The sequence below is a fragment of the Chaetodon auriga genome, chromosome 17, assembly GCF_051107435.1.
Source record: "Chaetodon auriga isolate fChaAug3 chromosome 17, fChaAug3.hap1, whole genome shotgun sequence".
NCBI classification, from domain to species: domain Eukaryota; kingdom Metazoa; phylum Chordata; class Actinopteri; order Chaetodontiformes; family Chaetodontidae; genus Chaetodon; species Chaetodon auriga.
Window position 1 is genome coordinate 16,171,678 of NC_135090.1, and position 22,999 is coordinate 16,194,676.

The 22,999-nt window shown below is 43.7% G+C and overlaps 3 protein-coding genes across 6 annotated transcripts; 1 reads left to right on the top strand and 2 right to left on the bottom strand.

The window, feature by feature from the left end:
* Window positions 1-810: 810 nt before the first annotated feature.
* Window positions 811-7,086, bottom strand: pygo2 (pygopus homolog 2 (Drosophila)). Of its 3 annotated transcripts, none has more exons than XM_076754708.1 (4): window positions 6,897-7,067; window positions 6,077-6,140; window positions 5,407-5,459; window positions 811-5,246 (listed from the first exon to the last, which is right to left on the bottom strand). In XM_076754708.1, exons 2-4 carry the CDS (start codon window positions 6,126-6,128, stop codon window positions 3,567-3,569), a joined length of 1,785 nt encoding a protein of 594 aa, XP_076610823.1. In that variant the 5' UTR covers window positions 6,129-6,140; window positions 6,897-7,067; the 3' UTR covers window positions 811-3,566. The 3 variants fall into 3 exon arrangements, with proteins under 3 accessions (XP_076610823.1, XP_076610822.1, XP_076610824.1); XM_076754707.1 differs by having other exon boundaries at window positions 6,291-7,067; XM_076754709.1 differs by lacking the exon at window positions 6,077-6,140 and having other exon boundaries at window positions 6,897-7,086.
* Window positions 7,087-7,862: 776 nt separating this feature from the next.
* Window positions 7,863-17,425, top strand: LOC143334873 (SH2 domain-containing adapter protein E-like). Of its 2 annotated transcripts, XM_076753824.1 has the most exons (7): window positions 7,895-8,879; window positions 11,246-11,372; window positions 12,850-13,086; window positions 13,689-13,926; window positions 14,230-14,349; window positions 15,456-15,660; window positions 16,984-17,425. In XM_076753824.1, the coding sequence occupies exons 1-6, from the start codon at window positions 8,370-8,372 to the stop codon at window positions 15,637-15,639; spliced, it is 1,416 nt and encodes a 471-aa protein (XP_076609939.1). In that variant the 5' UTR covers window positions 7,895-8,369; the 3' UTR covers window positions 15,640-15,660; window positions 16,984-17,425. The 2 variants fall into 2 exon arrangements, with proteins under 2 accessions (XP_076609938.1, XP_076609939.1); XM_076753823.1 differs by lacking the exon at window positions 16,984-17,425 and having other exon boundaries at window positions 7,863-8,879; window positions 15,456-16,977.
* A 4,391-nt stretch (window positions 17,426-21,816) lies between these two features.
* On the bottom strand, window positions 21,817-22,729 carry s100s (S100 calcium binding protein S). The gene is made up of 3 exons (XM_076755266.1): window positions 22,716-22,729; window positions 22,210-22,363; window positions 21,817-22,005 (listed from the first exon to the last, which is right to left on the bottom strand). Exons 1-3 carry the CDS (start codon window positions 22,727-22,729, stop codon window positions 21,817-21,819), a joined length of 357 nt encoding a protein of 118 aa, XP_076611381.1.
* Between the last annotated feature and the right edge of the window lie 270 nt (window positions 22,730-22,999).

Sequence of the window (22,999 nt, forward strand, 5' to 3'; positions counted from 1 at the left end):
CATTGGGCTACAGTCATATCCAATACTGAAATACAGCTGAGGCAAAAAGGAAAAAAGGCAATTAGTCAACATGGTAATTTACTTCTCTATAGCTGCACTGCTGCTTAAATGACCATTTAACTGCGTGTTACAATAAAAAGAAGGCATGACTGTACTGGACATCATGCTATTTATGCTCAAAATGATTTACACTCAGCTTATTTTGTCAGGTGAGCTAAATCATCTTAACTCATCTGTATACAGCAAAAGGATAATCACTGTGGAGGCATCATCAGTCCCTGTAAGAACAGCCCCATTTAAACCCACATCAATAATTATTTACCATTAATTATCACTAGAAATCTTATTATTCCTGTTTGTTTGTTTACCTCTAGACAAATTGCATATTCTGCATGTTCAGCTGACCTGCTGTGCTCTGAATAAAGTGTTCTTGTTTGTGCTATCTTAGCATTTCTGTCCTGCACTAATTGAACACTGCTTTTACTTTTGAGAGCTAAATTACACGCTTTTCAGGAAACTCCCAATGAAATTAAGATTTTCTTAAACAAATCAACAACAGGATTGAGAATCATCACTCTAATAAAAGCTTCACAAAATCTAATAAATTTCACGGTAAACTGTGAGTAAACCTTTTAACACAATGTCCTCAGAAATATTTAACTGTTAATACAGTCAATAAAGGTACTGTAGCTGAGCATTACGAAAAAGAAATTAGATTGTTATCAGTTTCACTGGGTTTTCCAACCCTCATTTTAATACAACAATTAGCAGACAAATTAAAAAATGTGAATAAAAACAGACATGGACAAGTACAAAAAAAAAATATCTGTCTTTACTTCAGAGTTCAGTACCTTTCCCTTCTCCACCAGGTGTGGGACTCGCTGGTTCCTCCGGCTTCCACCAGGAGGCGCCAGAGCAGAGCAAGAGCACAGCACAAATACCAGTACAAAATCAAAAAGGAAGAGCTGATAGAGCAAGAACAGAAAGGCAACTTGGACATTGAATAAAGTAAAATAAGGAAAGAGAGGGAAGAATAGTTATAAACACCTTATACCGCGACAGAAATGTGAAAAGTGGGTATTTTTCGCTCTTAAGTTATTTGGTCTACTTCAAGGCCTCTTGCGATACAGAGGCCAGAATATAAACATAAACAGATCAGTTACTGCATTGGTTCACATGCACCCCCTCCCCTGCTTTTTTTTTTGTTTTGTTTTTTTAAAAAGGACTATGCACATCTGATATGACATGATGTCACTACTTGCTATGCCAACACCATCCAAAAGCACTGATTTCACAATTCATGTGTACTGCAGAGATAAAAAGAAATGGTTGACTCAAATGTACTGTATAAAAACCAAAACGTCATACTGTACACAACCAAGACACAGACGTTCAACTTATTATTTTGTTCATTGGTCAACTCTCCAGCATGTTCGCAGCTGATGGGAGTTCCAGACAAATGTCTTGTCCTAATATTTACAACTATTTTGGTGGTAAAATCCTCTCTGTGAGGTGTGGATGAAATCGGCGTGGGTCTCCCTTTGGATTAATCAGCACTGGGTACAAAAAGACAGAAGTATTACAGAGTCAAAGTGTGTTTGTGTGTGTGAGTGTGCATGTGTGGGTGGGTGTATGCATGTGTGCAGGTGCAGGAATTGACAAAACTTTTTTTTTTTCCCACAGATGATCTATGTTTCTCAACATGCTCGAGATGTTACACTATCATACTGATGTATTTTTCCATTTTCTTTCACTTGCTTGCAGTAAAAAGGCTCAAAACGGCATAGTGCCTGAATAAAGCATTTCAACGGCAAATAAAGCTGTGAATCCATTTAGAAATTAAACCTAAGTCCCTCTTTGCTTTTCAGGAACCTTTCAAATCCTTTTTTTTCCCAATTTAAAGATTTGATAGATCATGTCCGGTTAAATCAAAAGTAGGGGTGGGCGGTATACCAGTTTTGTCGGCTGTGTCACGCTCTGCCACACTGATTTTGCAACACAGTCATTACCGTGATAAATGTTTTATCAAAAATAATGTGACTACTGCTGTGACTGCGATAACATGCAAACAGAGGGCTACACACATACTGAGAACTGGAGTTACATGCAGGAACTACCATTTTCCTCGCTAGAACGCAGATTCTGGTAACATGAAGACGTGGAAGGCAATGTTACGAGCAACGCACGCTAATTTATCTGGTGTTGGCTGCAAGAACCAAAACAAAAGTCTTAATTTACTCCATGTGCAGAAGATCCAGTAAACTGACATGATGGAAACGTCCCCACAACAACTGGAATAAATACTTAGGCTACGTGTGCTAATCTTTTCCCTCCGCACTGCTCTGAGGGCCAATACAAAGCAGGATTCGCTTCAAAATGAAGCTCAAGGATGGATCAACACCAGCTTCAAACTTAAAACCTGCAAGTTTTGAACTTTTTTATGTCGCTTTACTGAATTTGGCGTTAGCACGTTCCGCGGCTAATGTGGCTAGTAGCATCTACTGTAGACACACACGCTGAAGCAGTGTTTGCACATTTAATATTCGGGGCCAGTCAAGACAAACTGCGTGAACGTTAAGCCTCATTTGTTGCTGCTCCTGCTACAGTATGTAAATGTCCTTGACATAATATGCCCTGTGGTACACTGACTGTTGTACTTATGTACTTTGGGTTTTCTACCAAATAAATGCTGCTGACATTCCTAATCCTTCTCCTTGTCTAACTCGAGAATGAAACACATTACATCTGCTAATTGACCCACGATATGGTGCAGGCTACTCCTCCCAAAACACATGTAGGCCTATACCTCATTTTCAGTCTTATTGGAAGCCAATAAATAGGTTTTTCCTTTCTTAAAATATGTTGCCATACATTGTTAATAGTGTGAAAAGAGGTAGGATCGTGTTTTGAGTGGAGTATCCCTTTTATTTTTGCAATACTGTGATATATTACCATCAATGTAAAAAACAATCAAAAAAAACAAAACAAAACAAAAAAACCATTGTGATATAAACTTTAAGTCATATCGCCCACCCCTGAACAAAAGCCGTGAAAAACTAAAAAATATGTTGATGCTGTGAGTCATTCTATCAATACACAGCAGGGGAATATTTCAACATTACCTTCCCCGGCTAATGTGGATTTGTGTGTGTATGCATGTCATACTCATGTGGTGCATGAGTGCAGCCAGTCAATCACAGTCAGTCAGTGCGGGAGCCCCCGTGCCAGTCAGTCACAAAGTGTGTGAGGTAGTGTGTTGGTGTCAGTGCTTTGCTGGTTGGCAGGCTAGATGTCTGAAGGACTGTGTAGTTTAACATTCATCATGATTTGACTCCTTTCAGGGGGGAGGAAAAAGCATTTGCCTAGAGTCACTCAAAGTGCTATATATAAGCATGAATGTCAATGAGTGTGTTTCTCCGTGTAGTGAACAAGTAAAGGGCTAGTCAAGAGAAAGCTGGGCAAGAAGCTGACATGACACTCAGGTCATTCAATTAAATCAGAGCAAAGAATGTCTCTATTTGTCCTTATGTGTCACATGTCCACGTCGCTCCTGTGTCATCCACTCCTCAACTCTCATTAGCTGCCACCAGCTGGCCTAATCCCTGGCGCACAAACACAGCCTGGATGTCCTTGGTCTTGATGCAGAAGTCACAGGCCCAAACTGCAGCACTCTCTCGAGTCAGCAGCCCGTACGCTGGCTCTGTCAGGCCTGTGCAGTCACGGTGGAACCAGCGTTGGCACGATGCCTCGCACAGGATGGCATCTTGATCGTCATGCACCTCTGCCATACAGAGGCCACAGGGGAAGACCATCCCAGGGCCACCGAGCTTTCCAGGGCCAGAACCAGGCCCAGTTGAGGGGGCGGCAGGGCCAGGGGGCAGGGGAGACTGGGTGTTTGGGGTGGAGGTGGAGTTAGAGGGGGGATTGGGGTTGCTGCCAGGAGTGTTGCCTCCATTGTTGTTGGTCATGTTGTTCTGACCTGAACTGGGGGCTGCATTTGGCATGGGACCACCAGCACCAGGAGTGCTGTTCTGCTGGTTGTAAGGGGTGGAGCCAGGGGCAGAGTTAGGTGGAGTGGATTGTTGCTGCTGCTGCTGAGTAGAGTTGTTAGAGTTGGGGGTGTTTGTGTTACTGGGAGGCTGTAGCTGACTGGGCGGTGGATGCTGGGGCTGGCCTGATCCATTCAAGGGACCAGTAGGAGAAGAGTTGGGGTTAGGCTGGGGCGGTGCTGAGGGAGGCTGACCAGGTGTATTGGCGTTCGGCTGCTGGACATCGGGGTGGCCAGGGAAGCCTCCCCCTGGCTGTGGTGGACCAGAGTTAGGTGGAGGGCCTGGAGTGGTATTATTTGGAGGGGGGCCGTTGGGATTTAGGTTAAGCTGCTGCTGCTGTTGCTGCTGCTGTTGCTGCTGCTGAGGCCCAGGTGGTGCCCCTCCTCCACCGAAGTTCTTTCCATCCTCGTTGCCTGGTCCTGGCGGACTGGGGCCAGGGTAGGGCCCATCCTGTGAGGGAGGGAACTGTCCTTGAGGGGGCATACCTGGCAAGCCTCCCACCATGTTGCCTCCAGGACCACCACCCATGCCAGCCATCATGTTCATCCCAGGACCCATACCTGCTCCCATGGGAGGCAGGGGGCCATGTGGAGGCCCTCTGGGGCCTCCACCACCAGGTAACGGTGGGCTGTTGAATGGGTGTCCACCCTGTCCATGTTGCTGCTGTGGAGGCATGCCAAAACGAGGGTGCGGTGGCCCCCCTCCTCCGGGACCTCCCATAGCCCCTGGAGACAACATGGGATTGAAACCTGGCCCGGGGTGCATGGGTGGACTGAAGTTTGGTGGCATATTGAACTGAGAAGGGCCACCAGGGGGGAATCCACCACCTCCTCCTCCTCCCCCGCTGCCTCCCCCACCGCCACCTCCAAAGCCAGGCATTCCTCCAAAGCCTAGCTGGTGGTGAGGTCCAGCGTTGGATGGAGGACCGAATGGTGGCCGCCGCCCCGGTTGGCCGCCACCTGGTCCTCCTGGGCCTCCCATGAAGCCCATGCCTCCGGCCATTCTGCCTCCACCTCCATACCCACCTCCTCCGCCTGCGCCTGGACTGGGAAGAAATGGAGCTGTACCTGGTCCACCTGCCCCACTAGGTCGGGATGGGGGTCCAAAGTCATCGTCAAATGGGTTGGAGGCGACCAGGTGGTCCACCATGGGAGTAGGAGGGGGTGCAAACTCAGTGAGGTGGGAGAACCCTGCCGCCTAAACCAAAGAAGAAAGCGTTTTTGTTTTCACAATAGCTTTTCTGACACCAGATAATTAAAATTCCTATTTTAGCAGCCTTCAAAGTTCACATGTCACATACTGAGAAAATGCTGTCTTTAGATAGAAAAGTAGTCAGATTTGCAAAAACAGCGATTACCTGAGTGGTGGATTTCCTCGCCTTCTTCTTCTCCGGGCTCTTCATCTGTGAAGCTGAAATAGTAAAATATGGAGGGAGGGGGTGGAAAGGGGGAAATTCAATATTAGCTACAACAAAAACAGGCCTCCATGTCTCATGCTATTGGTCCACCACCATTCAAGTGCAGCATCACATTTGGATTGGCCAATACCCCTTAGTGACAGAGTGGAGCAGCTTTAGACCTAGGGCCTCTTTTCTCAAGTCCAACAGTTGGGATGAATTCAATGATGGGACATAGACTGGCATGAGGACAAGATGCTGAACATCCAGGCGTTATCATCACCAAGGTTATGAAGCCTTGAATCGCAAATGACCCAGGCAGACCACATGACCCAGGCGAGAGGGAGAGAGGCCGCAAACAGAGGCAGAAGAGGTAAGGTCAATGAGGGAGACAGGAAAAGACGAAGACATGAGAACGAGGAAACGGAGTTGAAAGTACACTGATAGCAAGATAGACATGAACCCCGTTCACAGATCCACTCTGTGAGAAACAGCCACCACCGGAGACAGTCGTGAAGTTTACATATGGGGGAGGCGAGAAGGGATTTGCTAACAGCACCAGTGCAGCCCATTGCAGCGCAGTAATGGATGAATCCGATCTGATTGGGAGATGGGTGAAATTAATTCCTACCTTTGCTTCGTTTTCCTTGTCCCGCCAGTAGTCTCCCCGATTCGGCAGCCATTAGCTAATATGACTGTCGGTGAAGTGGCATATCACCGTTCATATGCAAGAAAAAAAAAGTTAAAAATGACGACGTCTTGAAGGCTATGAGCCGAATAGGTGGAATCTGCCTTCAGGTCATGTCAATACCGCTAAAATTGTTATCATCATAGCAATAACTCACACGTATTGGTGACTATATTATAACGCCGGCCCAGGTCTGCAAACTCCTTTCCAGCTGCAAATCTTTCGGTGTCTGTCACGCCAGGATTTGGTCACCAAATAAACGTCAGGTAAAACGGAGCTGGTTTCACGGTATTTAGCACAAGTTCGTGTAGTTGCAAGCCAGTTTCTACTAGCTAAGTGAAACTGGTTGTTTGCTACCTGGCTTGACCGCCAGTACAAACAAGTTACAGAGCACCCCACCTCCCTCTCTAAAATGATCACTTACAGATGTGTAGCAAAGAAGTCGACCAGCTAGCTAACGCAAGCTAGTTACTACCTTGGCTAACTAGCTAGCCACGTTACTCAATGTGGCTTGCTAGCAGCGTTGAGATTTCACCCAATAGCCGCAACACCGGAACATTAACTGAAACTGTGATTTATCTTTCAACATTCATTTGTGAGAATGTGCATTCAATTTCACTTATCACAGCATTGATACGATAAAGCAATCGACCATGTTTTGAAAACTGTTGTTTACTATGCTAACATTAGCTTGCTAGCTAACGTTAGCATGCCACTGAAGATAGCTAGCCATCTTGCAGACTGTCTTGGAAGCAAACTGTACCCTTTCTCCGTTGCTTGCTCTGCTGTCCTTTAAATTGAAACTCTCTGGTGTGTCATTGCCAGCAAACCAGTCCTCACTCGGTGTATGCTTGTTGATCCACCATTCAACTATAATTCATTCAAAAACGCAAATTTCGCCATAATTATCATGGCCTTCTGTCGCCACCGGACAAAGAGGGACAAGCAGGAGTATCGCGCACCATGGAAGGTTACAACTCATCGCAAAAATGGGGGTGTTCATAAGTATACCTAATAATTATTAAACGTATTCTTTACGAACAGTGACGGAAAAACAGATTTCATTGTATACTATATTAAATAATAATATTATATCTTAACAAATCATCAGCAAACTCGTCGTCCACACCGTCTTATTTAATTACTGGAATTAGTGTCATACCTTTCCCTGGCATATGTGGAGCAGCTCAGAACGGACCATTTCCCAGCGATACTCTGTACAATTAAACAAGGGGCGGACATTAATTAGACATCCAATTAAGCGCGTTACAAAATGACATTATGATTAATAATGAATTAATTTCCAACATCAAAACACGAATATAACTGTCAACTTCAATTTAAGTCGTTATTTAGAAAAACTTTCGCATGAATGGATGTATGCTACTGTGTACAGATGTCTGTGGTAGCCTATTACTCATGCGCCAGATCATAATCTATTTTTATTGAAATGATAGATTTTTAGGATGTCTATATACGGCTTTTTTCTCAAAAGCATCATGATTTGTATACACTTATTAAATTGCATGTTACATTTTAAAACAGAGGCTGGATTAATTATAAAGCTAAGGGATGATAAAAAGTGGGCATAGGTCAGTCAAAACTGGGACACAGGACTCCCAAACTACTTATCCTACCATGTTGTCTACAATTAAAAGCTTATCACCGCCCACCCGGTCCTGCCTCCCCCTCCTTACTTCAGATACCCCCTCCCCTCTATACTCCAGGCGCAGTCCGGAGCCTCATTGCGACAGTGAAAGGTTGTGAAAGACCAGATAAGCCACTCTGGGAATGGGACCACAAATCAGAAGCAAGAAGAACTTTACATTCTTTCGGGTCTTCCCACTCCGAAGACATCTTTTCATCCAAAGGGAATAAACTTTTCCTCTGAGCAGAAGAAGGAACAAGTGTAAGAATATCACAAATGGGATAAAGCAGTGGTATTTGTTTTCCCCTTTTCTTAAATAGGCATGCAGCCTGTAGGCCTAACACTTACATTGTTTAAAATTGGAGGTTTAAGAATAGAGACTTTGATTTTTGAGAGCATTTATGACATGCTTTAAACTGAGGTGTGGAGATCCTGAAGTCCACACAGGCTCTATCCTAGAATAAAGCAACGGAAGTCTTTTGTTAGACAGGCTGTGATTTCTAAAGGTGCGTCTCTGGGGCCCCGGTGTATGGCGCTGAAAGGTGTCGAAGCAGGCACAGAGGTTTATTGCTTTCCATCTGTGATACAATGGCAAAGTGGTTCAAGGAGTTCCCCATCAATCTGAAGAATGGTACCGACAGGATCCGCTCAGCCTCCGAATCCGGCTCCCAGCCGAGAGCCAATAAAGCCGGGCTGGTGGCCAGCATTGGTACCAAAACAACAGGCTCCAAAGCGGGCCAGCGCAAAAACTCCTCTTCTGACAGCACAGGCGGAGGAGGTGGAGGAGTCGGGTCTCTCCTGTCCGGAAGAAACCGAAAGAACTCAGCCACAGAGTTGAGCAGAAACGGCGTGAGCTCCATAAAAGATGGGAAAGTCTGGGACAACCTGCTGTCTGGGAAAAGTCGCAAGAACTCCAAAGCGGAGTCGGTGTTTGAGGAGCAGCACAGACCCCTGAAAAGTTCCCCATCTGCCAACGCTTACATCAACCGGCTGATCAGAGTGGACAAACAGGACAAAAGCCCCAACTTCAACAGTAGCACCATCACCAATCAAGTGGTACCAGAGGCAGAGAAACCAGCCCAGTGCAAGACAGAGACTGTGAGTAACTACACTCCCAGTTTTCCCCTACACGGTGTCACATGTCATTCAGGCTAAAAATCTGTGGAACCAATTATATTGGTATTATAATTAACATTTTTTCCCCACCTGATTTAGGTAGATTTGTTTCTCTGTGGACAGTGGTAATTTTATGCTACTCTATGTTTAAGTGCATTTTAAGATAAAATATTGCACTTTTTGCTTTAGTACATTTATCTGACAGCTACATCTTCAGATTAAGATGTTGGACCTGCAAGAAAACCTTTGATTTGCTTATTAAATGATCAAATCCAATCCAATTACTCTTGCAAATACCTCAATCAACTACTAAATCACCGCTAAGGCTGCATGTTAATACATCAGTTAACATCAGTTACTGAAATGTAGTCAGGTACATTTACTCAAATACTATATTTGAGTACAAAGTTGAAGCATATGTATATTACTTGAGTATTTCCATTTTCTGTTACTTTATACTTTTACTCCAGGAGGAAATATTGAAAAAACATTAGTATCAATAGCTCTAATCTAAAGATATGTATTGATACTTTAAGTATATTCTGATGGCAATATTTTTGTACTTAAGTATGATTTCTAATGCAGGACTTTTACTTGTTGTAGAGTATTTTTAATCAGAATGCTTGTTCCGCCACTATGAATTCTAATCTAAAATAATAAAATGGTGCTTTAACATTAACAATGACAGTAATCATTCTATAGCCCAATGAGTACTTTTACTTTTTTGATACATCAGGTACATTTTGTCGCTGCTTCTAAAATTAATGTAAGTAAAATCAAAGTTTTTCCAGTGTTGCATTGCTTCTTTTACTAAGTACTGCTGCTTCTGATTGATCTTTGGTGTTTGGACCTGAAAACAAACAGAATTTAATTTGCAGCAGCTTTCTCTAATTCTAGCAGCAGTGCAACTCGCTCCACTCCAACAAAAATAACATGTGGTGTCATCAATACTGTTGACAATGAAGTAGCAATGACCCAGTCCAAGCTCTGAAAATTGATATTATTGTTTCAGTTCCAGTTTCCACTATACCCATTGTGTCCACTCCTCCCAGTCCGTCTTTCTATCTCTCTTTCTCTTCCTCTCCACCCCTCACCCTTACACCCACCTTCCTTGCCTCGAATACAAAGCTGTGGTCAGACATGAGGCCTTACCTTCCTCTCCTGCGTGTCATCTGGCTCAGTATTCCCCTTCTCTCACCCTCCTCCCTCCGCCTCATCCCTCTCTTTCATTAGATTCAGGCCCCCCGGGAAGGCTATCATGTTATAAAAAGCATCTTGTTATTTGACACTCAGGCGCTAACCCAAGCCCCCTCCAGCTTGTCTTTGAAAAAAAAAAAAAGGAGGAGAAAGACAGACAAGTCAGGGATAGTGATAGTGGAGAGATGGTGAGAAAAAAGACAAAAGAGAAAAAGAATAAAATGAGTTTTATATTTCAGATAGGGAGTAAATCCCCTATCTTGATCTCAAATTCATGCTTGCTCCGCCTGCTTTGATTGGTGGGGTTACTGTGTGTCATACAGTGTGTCTACCTCTTGGTTTCCCTGTTGATACAGAACATGAGGTTACTTCCGCAGGTGGTGAAGGTGTAAATACTGAAAGGAAAATCTGGGTTGTAGTTTGCATCTGTTCCAATAAACACCCCTTTTTTCCTGTCAAGCATCTGCTCCTTTATTGAAAGACCAGAAAATGCCAGCATTTCTTTGGCAAGGGGGGAGAACTGGAAGTGATTAGAGAGAGAGAGAGAGTTTCATTTTACGGCCCACCATTGTCTCTTGGCCAGTGGATTGTAAAATAAACAAGAAATTATATTGCACTGATAAGATGAGGAGACAGTCAGGCATGATGGGTGTAGTAGACCAGAGGCTGCTGACAGAGAGAGATGAATGTGAAGAGAATGGGCTTTGGTGCCAGGTGTTCTTCTGATCGGCTGCAGTTAGTTCTTCATCTTTTTTGTCTGATATACCCCCACATCAGCACCACCCTTCATGTTCCAAAAACAGGTTTTTAATTAGAGCTGAAACAATTCATTTTGAAAATGATTTTTCAAGCACAAAAGCCTTTTCCCGCTTCTCAAATGTGATAATTGTCTTGCTTCCTTTGACGTGGATGTAAATTGAATATCTTTGGGTTTTAGACTCTTTCTGGCACAAACAAGACTCTTCTGACAAAAAGATAAATCTATTAATTTTGAAAATAATCAACCAACGAACCAATGATTAATATCTTTAGATACTATTATTAACCAGATGATATTTGAAGGTGGATAATGTCATAGTATTTCACCCCATTTGCTGCCATCATTTTTTCCAAAATCAAAATCTTGATTTCCCTGCTTTTCTTTGACCCAGGTGATCATCCTTGAGGACTACGCAGATCCGTTTGATGCTCAGAAGACCAGAGAGCAAAGGGAGGCGGAGAGGGTCGGGGAGAACGATGGCTACATGGAGCCATACGATGCCCAGCAGATGATTACTGGTGAGACCTTCATCAGTATACTCTCGCTGCCTTCTCTTGAAGCTGTCGGGAAGAGCTGTGATATTTCATTCAGCTCTTTCTGCCATCGCTGAATCTGTGCAGCTGCGTTCGACCCCTCAGCCTCTGTGTGAATGACAGGATTCCCATTTCCAGTCTCTCCAGGCCGAGCGAGTGAGAACGTGAACTCGCTCCCCAAGTGCTCTTTGTACCCCGTGGGGTGGCCATGGCAACTGTGTTGCGTTCGGACAATGGGTGCAGTTTCCTGCTCCTGCTTCCTCTTTCCTGTCTCTGCTTCCTGGTACTATTCTCTGAAAAGGAAGTTGGCCCTCAGTGCCCCCCACCAACACCTCCTCTCGGACGCAGCTCTGTGTAACCCCCTATATGGACCTGTCTGACCATTTATCAAAACTTCCCAGCATCTAGGAAGCCTGATGGTCTGTCGTCCAATCACATGCTCTCCTGACCTTTCATTCCATCACTCCATTGTTTGAACTGAAAGGGTTACACAATAGCCTGCTGTGAACGTGAAAATGTTTTATTGCGGCGCTCTGTAGAAGAGTTTACTTCAGTCAGAGCCTGTGCTACTTCCAGGCCTCCTCAGAGAAGTCTGCAGAGGATGTGATGATGTGACTGAGTCAATTTATGAGGCTTAAATCACACTGAGGAAGTAAGCAGGAGTCTGATGTCACTGTGACTCAATAAGCAAGGCTATGAGAGTAGGGCAGGGTTATTATTCACACTCTGTACAGCAGCTGACATCACTTACCAAAATCAAACTCTGTATTTTAGAAAGAATAACATGTCAGTTAATACCACAGTTTTACCATGATTCGGTGATAATGAGTCAGTTTGCTGCTTCCTCTGATTACATCCAAACAAACAAACAAAACTTAAAACAGAGTGTTAGAACTGCAGGATGCGAAATAACAAGTAATTGGAAAAGTATGAAAACAAAGCAAAAAGCATAGGACCCAACAGCACCAGACTGTAAATAAATTAGTCATTCAGATCATCATAGACCAGTAATTTGGGTGGTACCACTGTCTAATAAGGCACCTTTAATAAAGGATTTAAAAGTTGTGATGAATGGCTGTGATAATGGTTAGGAAATGATTCACTAATGTTTTGTAGATGAGTTTTAAGTCATTAATAAGAAGAACATCTGGGCTGCCAGGTTGTGATTGGACTGTATAATCACTTATTTCATGGCCAAAAATTACCGGCAAATAGGGACGATAAACAGCAGCAGATGGGTTGTCACAACCTGGCAACCTCACATTTGTTCTTATTAGTGCCTTGTAACAGATCTACTAAGCATTGCCATATGATTTATTAACCATTTATAAAGCCATTAGATACAACTTAGAAACCTTTAATAAGGGGTGCTTCGTTAGAAGAAGCACTGTTTTGGTTATTGAATCTTGCAGTTGCCATTTAATCTCTTCTAATCTGTAATCCCTTGTTTTCTACCTGCAAGAGATTAGACGTCGGGGGTCCAAGGACCTGCTGAAGGTGTGTGTGCTGATGGAGGCTGGTGAGGGGACGGTGGAGGAAGGTCAGCCCGCGCCCTTGCAGATATATGATGTCCCATATGAGGGAAGCGGTGACAGCGACAAGACGGCAGTCACGCGGCCCGAGCTGGATCCTCGGCCCTCCACTGAGTACGAGCTGCCCTGGGAGTGGAAGAAGGAGCACATTGTCAGAACTCTGTCAGGTATGTCGGACTTTTGTCACATCCAGCTTGATCGCAGATCGTCATCTTCATCACAGGGACATCTGAGAAGAAGCTTAGCATCAGGTCTGGGACTATTTCTAAAAGGAAAGTGAGGGTTCTTCCTGCTTCTGTGCACACCTGACCTGAATTTCCTGCACTTCTAAATTGTGAATATTTTCTTGTCCTTATCTTTATACCTCAAACAGCAACACTTTAAAAATAGCTAAAAGATAACACAGATGAATACATCACTGACTTTGGGCTATCCCTTATCAGACTGTGATACACTTTTTTTTTTTTCTTTTTTTTTTTTTTTTTACATTTTTGCTGTAACCAGTAGCATTTAAATAATACAGCTCCAACCCCGCCTCATCTCTGCCTTAGATCAATGTGAAGTATATTTGTTCAAAAAACAACTCATCCCTGCTCTCACATTTATATTTTATACGCTGCATAGGCCAACAGCATACTGAATAAGATCTTGCATGAATCATCAAACTGCTGTCTTCTTATTTTATATTTACTGGAGGCTTCAGTTCAAACTCAGGCACAGTTGTTTCTTTACATAAATTCATATCCTCTCATCACTCTTCTTCCCCCAGCACAGTTTGACAGCCCTGAGCGCACAGCCAAAGATGAGACACCTCACCCCACACTCACCAGACAGCCTCAACATCCGCCCGCCCAGCTGCAGCAGCATCAGCATCTGAGGCAGAAAAGCTGGACCCAGAAGATCCTGAGGTCATCTCCTCCAACCCTGCCGCTGTCCTCCGCCCCCGGTAGCAACCCTGAACCCGAGGCCTGCTGTGTTGACCCCTCCTTGCCCCTGGAAAAACAGAGGTGAGGAGGTGAAGTGAGGCAAAAATCATCGTTCTTGCTTAAATGATTTCCCTGTAGATGCATAAAACATTTAATACTGTATTACGCAAAAATATTTTAAAGGGAATTCAAATGTTTTGCGTGTCAGAGTGAGTCTGCATATGATTCTTGCTCTTGCAATAAACCTCTCTCAAGAATTTTAATACATTTCTGTGTTACGTAAGAGTGTAACGCTCATTTCCAAGGCGTTCTTCTGAAATAAGCTTCTAGACTTGATCAGTAGCAGATGAAATGTAATTCCCCTCACGCCCTCCTCTGTCTCAGCTGGTACCACGGCTGTGTGACTCGCCAGGAGGCGGAGTTTCAGCTGCAGTCCTGCAAAGAGGCCAGCTTCCTGGTCAGGAACAGCGAGTCGGACAACAGCAAGTACTCCATCGCCCTCAAGTGAGTGTCACCTGAAAGTGCATCTGCGATGTCTCAAGGGAAGAAATATTGGTCCTGTCGTCGACTCGACAGTTAAAAGCAAATTCATAGCTTTTTACAGGATACGGCTGTAAATATTTGATGACTTTCTTATTGTCAACAAATTCCTTTAAAAGACCAGAACCAACAATAAATATCACACAACTGTAAGCCACACTGCTGCACCGGCTTACATGTTCTTTTATTGCAACAAAGATGCTCTAGAACAAGAGATGATGCATTACAAGCTGTGCCAGTGGTATGAAATGGTTTTAACTTCCTTTTTCCTAAGGGGCATGGTCACTGCTCCCCCCTCATCCCCATTAAACATTTTTTTTTTTATCACTAATGCACTACTGATGGACAATATCTTGTCAAAACAATACAACACCAGATACAGCACAAATGTTTCTGCCTTACTTTGCCGCTTAATCGTATTTGCTCTCTTAAAATTCTCTCTCCAGATCTCCAGCTCTCGTGAGAGTGTGCTGCTGAGACAGAGACAGATCTCACAAATTTCATTTTGTCCCGATTAGTCTGTCTGAAAAATCATAATCTGTGCTCATGTTCATGTCTCCCATTGCATTGATTAGGGGACCCACGTGACACAGATGCAGGAAATGAGTGTAAAGTGTGTTTCGTTTCTGAACCATCACCATAAATATTTATTTCATTTTCCACATACGGCCCCCTGCTGCTGCAAATACTAGAACACAAAATGTGTATCAATGCACATCTAAAAATAGTCCCTCGTAAACTGTTTACCATTTACTCCTATTTGAGTAATGTTTGTTAAAAGCTACAGTGACAGACAGACTAATACATTGTTGGTTTTGATCTTTTCAGGTTTGTGGTCAACAAGAAAAATTGAGAATAATGCAGAATCAATATGATCAAACTTGTATACCGCCAAATAAGATCCATACGCAACGATAATTCATGTTTTCATTTCACAAAGAAAAGTTGAGACGTTTCTCAGGCTGTTAACACATTCCAGAATATACGAATTTATATCAAGCTGATGCAAAGCATTGGATTGTGGGTAAAATTAGTCAATTCTTGTCCCTCCTCTCCTCTGTGTGATTCAGGACGAGCCAAGGCTGCGTTCATATCATTGTCGCCCAGACCAAAGAAAACAGCTACACCCTGGACCAGAGCAGCTGTGTGTTTCCCAGCATCCCAGAGGTGGTGCACCATTACTGCACTCAGCGTCTGCCTTTCAACGGGGCCGAGCACATGACTCTGCTGCACCCAGTGTCTCGCATCCACTGAATCCACCCCAGCCCAGCTTAGGTATACAAACCAAACACACCTCTGGGCCACCATGGACAAAATGTTTCCAAAAACCACCTCACCTCTGATCAGTGTGTACTTCTACTTCTAAAGTCTCCCTTCATGGCCTGGCGGTATGACCCTACTTCATGTGCTATTTTTATTTGATCATCAGAAAATATTTGCAGCTCCCTCTGTGTCTAGGAACCCTGGATGTCTTCCTCTGTCCTTATTTTACTTTGATGCACAGCTGATGCAAACATCCAAGCTGCTGTTTTGCATGTGAACCAGGGGAAGCACAGCGCCGATGATATGGTGCTTTTAATGAACAACGTGATTTGGAGTTGGTTTGGGACCGAGGCTCACGCACAGATGTTTTAATCATCCAGTGTGGCTCTGTTATAAGCTATGTACACGTTTTAGTTTTTGTGATTAGTACTAAGTGGATTTACTATGAAGCAGAAAGTGCTTTTGGTATGGAGTGGAACTCATCTGTTTGTAGCTCTCTTTCTCCCTCTGGTGGATGTGCTGGTACACTGCACCAACATGCTAACAAAGAGTTTCTTCTTTCCTCAAAATTGATGGCCGGTAAAATCCATGCACGGAGCATGTCGTTTCACTTATCAAGATATGAACAAAGACCAGCTATGTTATGTTTATGCTCACAGCATATTTATAATTTATGTTCTGATACTTGTTGGTTGTCCGTAACCACTTGACCCTTGAGGATTTCCTCTGTTTTACTGTGAATGAGGGCGTTGTTTCTACTGTGTTATCTGCACTGTGAAGAGTGTGATTCACCCTGATACAATGTGCTTGAAGGACCACTGATCTGCAACAGTTTGTGCGTTTCATTACAGGAGCTGAGACTGCATTTCACGTTTAGCTCTCAGCTAAACAAGCCTGTTAATTCTGGCTGATATCTGCAAAATAAATGATTGTGATTTGTGGTAGGAAAACACTGTCAAACTAATGTCTTACATAAAACTTTAGGTCTACAAATAGGGATGATTTACACATATAAAGACAAGAAATTTATGACAATATTGAAATAAATTAAACAAGAAAGACCTGATTAAATATCAGCATAGAAAATTTCTCCCTCCCTCTGGTGCTAAGAGGCAGAACACCAAATGGAGAAGTGGTAATTATGTTATATTCGCTGACGTCTTATTTTTCTTTGTGTACTCTAAATGTAACTCAATTCGCCATGTTATCTATACTCTTAACTTAGACATATGCTGGAAATCATTCGGACAGCTCTGATCCTGATGTTAGTCATCAGGATGACAATAAAATATGTTATAACTAAGGTTAAATTTTGTCTTCTGTTTTATATTTTAGGGCCCTGCCTTTTCCATGTCTCTGCTGAGATTTAAGGGAGGTCAGTTTATCGTTTTTGGCAGAGCATCGAAGCAGAAGTTATACGAGGAGACACACCTGCTATACATTTTTCACCGTTGTCTTTTGGCATGTGGAGGCCTGTTGTTCAAACGCTGTAAAACAGATTAGAATAAAAGCTCCTGAATCTCAACGCTCGGGATCCTCTGTGAGCTTCTCTCTGATCTCAAAAAAATCAACAACATGAACAGCAAAATGCGAGGGGTGTTTGTGTCAGCGATGTGTGCTCTGAAAGAGGGTGATCAAAGCATCAAACGGTCTCATCGTCCCCCGAGGAACCAGCCTCTTCACACAGGCTGGAATGACTGAATGAGGGCATTTTTGAGCGTGATGAATCTTTTAACTGCGAGAGCTTGATTGTGGTTTCAGCGGTTTGGTAATTTGTCTGGAAGTTTAGTCCTCCATTTCGCTGAAAGGGGATAGATTATTATGCCAGGTCAGAGTGAAGAGGTTCGGAGGAAAGGTCTAGTGGGGAGATTAGGTTCAGCCGAGGATCATGTTGAGGACAAACATCTTACATAGCTGTAAGGAGCACCCCGGCCTATGCTGTGTGAAGAGCTGAGGTAAATGCAGCACTAAAAACAGACAAAGTAAGAGTAGTATCATTACACCTATGTCAAGGATGCCTTCTGTGAAGGAAAAAAGAGCAATTGACACCATCCCTCCATCCTTCCCTCCTTTTCTTACGTATCGCTCGCCCCTCTCCTTTACCTCCTCACTCTGTCGGTGTCATCCGAGGCTGCTATCCATCTGTCACCTGTTTCTCCTTGACTCACGGGGAGGACACTATCACTGTTTGCCTCTGTTTGGTGCCAAGAGTTTGTGTTTTAATTTATGAAGGCAGGTGGCCCACAGGTTAGATTTCATTACGCTAAAACCAGAGCTAACTTTCAGTCTTATTGAGTGTGTTGTGTTGCTTCACGGACAACTGTTTGCTGCTCCGCTTTGACGCAGCTGACTGGTTGCAGGTGACTTATGAGACACTTTCACCCTCCTTAGCTGCGAAAAAAATAAAGCTGTTATCAGTGGTGGAAGAAGTATTAAGATCATTTCCTTCAGTAAAAATAGTCCTGCATCTAAGTTAAAATGCAGAAGTATCATCAGCAAAAAATCCTGAAAGCAAGTAAATGTACTCGACTGATATATTCTTATGTATAATCTGATTCTTAGATTATTAATCCCTATGCATCAATGTGTAAGCAGCATTTCACTGTTGTAACAGGTCGAGGTGGAGATACTTTCAATTACTTTACTGTTCAGTAGTTGAGTCCAGTGATTCCCAACCTGGAGGTCCGGCACCTCCAGAGGTTCATGAGAAACATCTGAGGAGCCGTGAGATGATTAATGAGAAGAACAAGCTCTGCTACGCAAATTTGTTTTCACTTTTCAGACTTGAAATATTGTACTATTTGAACAGTTATTCAAAGAAGTATAAAGTACCACAAGTACCTCAAAAACATACGTACAGTACTTGAGTGTACGTCATTACTTTCCACCACTGCCTGGGATATCAAAGCATGTTCTTTATGAATTAGGAGTGCCAGGGCCTTGTAATTCATATGTCTCCTGACTCCTCTTTGGCATTGTGCTGCAGCCATAAGGTCCCCCTCCGGTCTTCTATCAAGATGGATTTCATGAACCTGAGGAAAGCAGGCCTTCTCAAATTCTATCCAAGAGGGAACGAGCTGCACCTGGAAAGGAATTAATCATCACATAATATAGACCTGGAGCCACCTATGCTACTGCATACTTGAATGAATGATTTCAATTCGTTCTCACGTGTATGCCATCCTACTCTCGTGCAATCGCTGCGTCCTTTCAGGCTTGCATGACAGCCTGACGTGATCGCTGCCTGACTCTGCCTGATGGACGTGGTGGCTTGACATCTGGGTGTCGCTTGACCCGCTCTGGTGGTAACCGAAGTGTTCCTGCCGTCCTTATCAGATGCTTCAGGCTCGGTGCCAGTGTCATGGCCTGGCTTTGTGTTGCTCATCTCCTTCCTTCACGCAGGCAGCACCTGCCATGTGTGATCCATCAGCAGCCACTCTTTCTTTTTAGCTTGAATCGGCTCACCTGGTAAGGTCAGGCGTGGTTTTAGATACTGTTTGCAGGATGCCCTCCAGCTATTGTTTGGCCCAGTGTGGTTGAAAGGACCATGTGGCTGACAATTAAGTAACTACTCCAGAGCATAACTCATGGAGGATGTCTGTCTCACACTGGTTCACAACTGAAACGCCTCATTGACAAGCCCATAATTCACCAAACAAACCTCAGTCCCTCTCTTTTACTGTGTGCGGAATCCGGTGTGTATTTGTAGCCCTCTTTTAAGGTGTGCTGTGGTGAAATATAAGTACAATATATTTAGTGGTAGTTGTACTTTACAAGAATATTTCCATTTACTTTATACTTTACTACATTTCAGAGGGAAATATTGTATTTTTAACCTCACTACATTTATTTGACAACTGTAGCCAGAGGTTACTTTTCAGATTAACCTTTTATATAAAAATGAACATGTGATTAATGACCCCTCACAAAAAAAGCAGCTGGCGACTCTTGTCAACTCACAGGGGCCATTTTTACACATAACATTTTATGCATTTTGCTGAACACACCCCTGTGTGTGAGTTTTTACATTGTTATGTTGGAACTTTTATTTAACCGCTGTCTATTATGTGTGTCAGCTTTGCATTTGACATGTGATGTCATGATTTTTAAATGGTTCCTCTTAGCCTATTAAATAATTTCCTTTCTGAACCAATGCACCTGCACCATTTTATGCATCGCAAATGCTGCTTATTGGCACTTAATCTCCCTTCTTCTTATCTATGAGGTGTCTATGTTATTTTGTCCACCCTCTTTTGTCCAACATGACAACAGCTGAGTTGTTGGAATGAGACAGCAGGAAACCAAGGCTGTTAACAATCTTAATAGGTTGTTTGTATCCCTTCAGGCGACAACAGGGTTAACAGTCTTGCATGCTGTTACTTTGAACTGTTTACCTATCTACTGGCCAAGCACGTCGAGCTGAAGTATTCAAACCGCCCAATCACAAGATGCCTTTAAACAGCACAGCAGGCCAAGGAATGAAAGCATAGCGGGTGAAACCCGCCCATAGCCCCGTCCATGGGCGGGGCTGACCTGGAATCAGTTTCTAAATATTGCTGAAGGTAAGAAGAGGAGGTGGTTAAGATCATCAACGCTTAAACAGGACTGCACCCAGAAGTGAAGAAGCCCCTCTGGTCGAAAGGATACGATCTGTGATTCAGCGGCACGGCATTTCTTCCTGTGTCATATTTCCAAAGTGACGAGTGTTTGTGTGAGTGTGTGTCTGTGTGTGTGTCTGGTTGTGTATTAGACACGTTGTCGGGACATTAGTATACACAGTCACATTGTGAGAACTCACCTTCCTTATGGGGACAAGTCCTCATAATGCAAATCATTCAATTTCAGGGCGAAGACTTTAGGTAAAGGTTAGGGTCAGGCATGTAGAGGTCATGGTCATGGTTAGTGTAAGTCTCCAGGAAATTTATGTAAGTCTCTGTAATGTCCCCACAAGTGATGGAAACACAACTCTGTGTGTGTGTTACACACTGGGGGACAGTAAGTGTGTTAAGAGTCACAGCAACTTGAACATTCCTCTGTGATTATACCACTGCTTTCCAAGTTACATACTTGACTAATGTACTCCATAAATTGGATTCACCCTCCACCTTCGCCGTCCTTCCTTCATTCACAAACACACTCACACTCACACACACATGCACACAAACACTCTTTATCTCCCCTCACGCCCTCTCTCTCTCTCTCTCTTTCTTTCCCTCTCTCTCTTTCCTCCCTCTGTCTCTTTTGAAGAAGTTTTCCATGCAGATCCAAGTCAAACATCTGGGTCAGCTTATATCTAGTGGAACAAGACTTGCAGGATATTGTTGGCAGGATGTGTGAGCTGGAGCAGTTTACTCTGTGGGAATCCCCAATACACACACACACACACACACACACACACACACACACACACACACACACACACACACACACAAACAGACTCACACACGGAGAGAAAGACATGGACGCTCACACACCAGCACGCAGTTTGCTGACATTGTTTCTCTCTGCGCCATTCAACTCAATTTCCAGGTGCAGCAATTCATGCCCGACATGAATACTTGAGAGAATCTGAAGCATGCGAAACCAAACACGCCGCAATTAATAGTTGGTTAAATGCCATGTTTAATATTTTGAAGAATGCATTGGTTATTACCAAAAAGGATTACAAAATAGGTGCAAGAAAGGGGATAAATCATATTCTATTGTTCAACACTGAGTACATACAATAATATGATAATCTATAACTTCATATACGTTAACAAATTATTCATGTGCAAGAAATGCTCAAACATCCTGGTGTGCGTTCTGAAAAACTTCCTCTCTCTCCAGCGCCTTATTCCGAGCTGCCAAACTGCCCTACTTGAGTCGAAAGAAGTTGAGATATACCCTGCTCTGTATGTAAAGTCGCTCACTGCTTTGAGAACAGTGCAACTAGCTCCGGATGTGCTGTGATATGAAAAACAGTTGCAGAGGGACTCCAGCTGAATGCCCGTGTTCTGTGAACCCACAAACTATCTGCCCCTCATGTGTAGTTGTAGTGTTTACAAATTGCATAAGAGCATCTCTCCTGATTTACAGCTCTGTCACCTCCTCCTTTCCCCCCTCATCTTCTCCCTCTTTCCACCTCTTCCTCCCACTTTCCTCCCTCCCCTTCGCTCTTGCACTGATTCAATCTTTCTTCTGCGCCGAATCGCCCTCTTTCGGTTTGTCGTCTGATTTGAACTCCAGGAAGAAGTCGTTGCAGGCGACGGTGAGGGCGCCCATCAGGATGATGAACTCGGTGAAGTCCACCTCTCCGTCGTTGTTGGCGTCCAAGTCGTTCATCACCTTCTCAACTGCTTCATTATCTTTGGAGCTCTGACCGTGAGGGAACAGAGAGAGAGTTAAGAATGTGTGCTCTGTTATGTGTGTGTGTGGGCCACATCACTGCAGGCTTGTCTGTACTTGTGTGTCTAAGTATGTGAGCGCATACCTTCCCCTGTGTGTTGCATATTTGCAAACTACATTAGAGTGTCAGTGCACAACCACATATTTGCCTTCCTCTCACACTCCTTCTCTTACCCCTAAGTAAGTCCCCAGCTCCTCTAGTAGCAGCTCCTTCAGTTCGCCCCTGCTCAGCGTGTACTTGTCGCCCTCCTTCCCCGAGTACTTGTGGAAGGTCTTTATGAGCATCTGCATGGCACTCTCCAGGTTGGAACTGGGCTCCTTGGACATGCTGCAAAGGTGTCAGGTCAAAAGGTCAGACTCTACTGCAAAATGCCCGCTCCAGCCCCAACTGCATGTGCGGTCACATAGCAATCGAGGGTGAAGCCACCCCCAAGACAAAGTGATAGTTAGAGAAGCAGATGGACGGATGGAAGGAAACCAAAGCTGAGATGTTTTCTCATTTCTACACAGCGGGTTGAATAATGCTCTGCGTGTATACTGCAGAGGCTATTACTGACCCTAATTAGCGTAGTGTGGCCACTGTGTGCGTGTGTGTGACCTTACTGGGTTTTACATTTCAGAGGTTTGGATGGAAAGATGGAGGATAGCTTTGGAAAGGCATTTCGAACAATCTTACACACATTGTGTCCGGCATCGTGGAGCTTCTTGTGCTGGACTCGTGGAGAGACTGCACAGACACAGATAAGTCACTGTCAATGATGCAGGGTTTAGTGCAGAGTTAGTGCATGTAACAGTTAACACTATAGCACCAGTGAAAAGTGGCTTCACTGTAAAACATGTTCTCTGTCTGTTGATGGAGTAACAGCCTTATCACTGAAAATGGAAACCACAAGTGAAACACAACATTCAGTAACCAAGGGGCAAAGTAATCTGAGGTGCCTGCATTTATACATTAACTTGTGCA